At 45.9% G+C, this 2,615-nt stretch overlaps 1 protein-coding gene across 1 annotated transcript in view; it reads left to right on the top strand.

Annotated features, from left to right (window-relative positions):
* NCAPD2 (non-SMC condensin I complex subunit D2) overlaps nucleotides 1-2,615 on the top strand; it is an 83,082-nt gene that overhangs the window by 52,164 nt on the left and 28,303 nt on the right. Inside the window, exons 19-21 of the mRNA XM_019527101.1 lie at nucleotides 995-1,079; nucleotides 1,163-1,312; nucleotides 1,551-1,771. Coding sequence (XP_019382646.1) covers nucleotides 995-1,079; nucleotides 1,163-1,312; nucleotides 1,551-1,771 — 456 coding nt within the window. The remainder of the gene's footprint in view (nucleotides 1-994; nucleotides 1,080-1,162; nucleotides 1,313-1,550; nucleotides 1,772-2,615) is intronic.

Raw genomic sequence — 2,615 nt, 5'->3', positions numbered from 1 at the left:
TGCTCAGGTCCCTTCTGACCCTACTAACTATGAAACTATTTCCTTGGCAGAGACTCTGTAGCAAAAATTTACAGAGCAGCTCTGTGGAGCCCTTACCACATTCATTGACCACAATTTCTTGGTATCGGCTTTCACATCTGATGATCAGCTTAGCTAAGCAGTCCATCATCTGCACCTCTAGGCAGGTTGAAGCTATTTCTGCTATGACTGGTTGTTCAAACATTTCAGGCTCCTTGCCCAGTAATTACTATGTGGCTTATTGCCTGACTTCCTGTCCCACCCATATCCAGGTTTAATTACATATAATGAGTATTCCATTTCACTTTCCTAACGTCTGCACAAGTTACTTAAATCAAATCCCCAAAATATTAAGGGCGTGTCCACTGTAAATGCAGATCGTCCAATCCCATTTACTGTTTTGCAGATCTCTTCACCATTCCCCTTTGTTGTTATGTATTTCTTTTGTCTTCAAAGGTAAACTTATGCTAATGTTAGTCTTGGCATAAAATCACTTATCGGACAACCTTCCATTTTGTGCTGCCTCTTTCTGGAGCAGATGATCAGGACTGAGAAAAGTAGACCAGTTGAGACCTATTGACTTATAGAATAGTATTAAGTACTTTGAGTTATTTTTCCATTCCTTGCCCAATTCTTCATTGGACAGGGTTGTATCAGGTGAGAGTCCAAGGGAAGGGAGGTTGTAGGCTTGTTCATCTTAGTTTGGAAATGTCCTTTGGTCTAAAGCTCTGCAGTCTTTCTTCCTGGTGAAGTATGCCCACTGCAACCTCAGAGTGACAGAAATCCCTTTGTTCTGCATTGCTTCCCATTAGATTGATATCTGTCCCCCGTACAAGATGCACTAACTTCAGCATAACATAATTTTGTGTAGTTCATTGTGTGAAAAGATTGATCTTGTGGGAGCTGAGAAAGCTGGAGCAGAGAGAGTATTTTAAGAGGAGTAGTGCAACTCACTTGTCTGGTATCCTCTTTACAGCCAGCCGTGGGGAAGAACCAAGCTCCCTTTCGACTGCCACAGACTCACCTGCTGTTTGAATGCCTGAGTGGTGCTGTGAGTGCAGGTGAGGTCAGAGAAACAGCAGGACACGACATGTAGGCTTAGGTTCTGATGCCCTGTATAATGTGTGTTTCTTTTACTCACCAGGTTTTGCCCAGCCAAGCACTCTTTGGCTCCCCTTCATGGAAGCAGCAGTTACCCTCATCTATCAGCTAGCAGAAGGGCCTGAGGAGATATGTGCTCAAATCCTGAAGGATTGTAGCCAGAAAACTCTGGATGGGCTGCTGGACCTCCCAGGTAAGGGAACAAGTGAGGAGATGGGGATCTTCCAGGGGATGGCAGTTTGGCAGTGAGAGGAGAACTCAGATAATTATGGAAGTAACTAGATTGAAAAAGGGTGGAGGTACCAGTGGCCTGGGCCTCCAAAGAGTAAAGATGGGCTAAAGAGAAGTTGGTAGGAATCCTTCGTAATTACTGGGGGGAGGGGCAGCAGTATTCAGGGAAGATGTCTAAACTCTAAGCCCTTTTCTCGTAGCAGAGCCAGAGGCTTCTCCAGGCAGCATCCCTGGTGGCACCAGTGCTCTCCCTACCTTCCTGCTGACGCATCTCATTTCTCTGGTGGGACATGTGGCGTTACAGCAGGTTATGTATTTGGAAGGGGCAGTGAGCACAGAGCTACGCAGGCGCCGTGTCCTTCGGGAGGAACAGGAAGCCACGAAACGTGTTGCCAGCAGCACCAAAGAGCAAAGTGCCAAGGTGGGAATGGAGCCCCTTTGTGTGCTTATCTCAGTTTGTTGGAGCCCCAGCAAGCTTCTATGGACAGCAATTTTGTAAGTGGGTGGCATGAAGACTTAAGAGTTGAGTTCACATTTTCTCCAGTCCCAACCAATGCTCAAACAAGGTGCTTAAGATGGTACAAGTCATGACCATGCTCATTAAAGATTCTCTCTTGTGTGCAGAGCATCAGGGGATGAACCCTAGTGTCCTAGTTGTGGTCTGCTTTTTTTCTCCTTGCCCTTAGTTAATTTCTGTCACCTGCTTTCCCATCAACTCATGACTCCTTTGGTTTTGAAGCTACTCTGTGGTGTGCCTGATGCTGTGTTTTGCGAAGCATTTTGGAAAGCAAAGCTGGGGGGAGATTGTGCTGAAAGAAAAGGATTTCCTGCAGCCTTCATTCTTAGTGGTTAAGTATTCCTGTTTTGGGGCCTGTCTCAAATTACAGAACAACATTTTTTATTCTTAAGCCACCTTTACTAAAGATAAAGGAAATATCAGGGAAGAGGAAGAGGGAAGGGCTGGCTCTCTGACAGCCTGCCGGGGAGCAAAGCTACAGCCCAACAAAGACTTGGAACTGCAACTGCTGCAAGTTATGAGAGCATGCTGTTGCCCCATCTAAGGGAACTGTTGCTGCTGCCCCTGTGGCAGCAACAAGCTGTCAGACATAGTACAACATAGCAGTATGAGTGTACATGCACTCACAGCCCCTTGGCTGAAGCGTTAGAAAGTCACCACAAAGACAAGTTTTCCAGCCAGTAGGCAGTAAGAGCATTTGCACTGCCACAAATGCATATCTGTCCATGATCTAAATCAACACATTATC

Source organism: Gavialis gangeticus, unplaced genomic scaffold (assembly GCF_001723915.1).
Source record: "Gavialis gangeticus isolate Ggan-Ray unplaced genomic scaffold, GavGan_comp1, whole genome shotgun sequence".
In the NCBI taxonomy this organism is placed as follows: Eukaryota; Metazoa; Chordata; order Crocodylia; family Gavialidae; genus Gavialis; species Gavialis gangeticus.
Note: the sequence above shows the minus strand (reverse complement) of the source record. Positions and strands in the feature narration are given on the sequence as shown.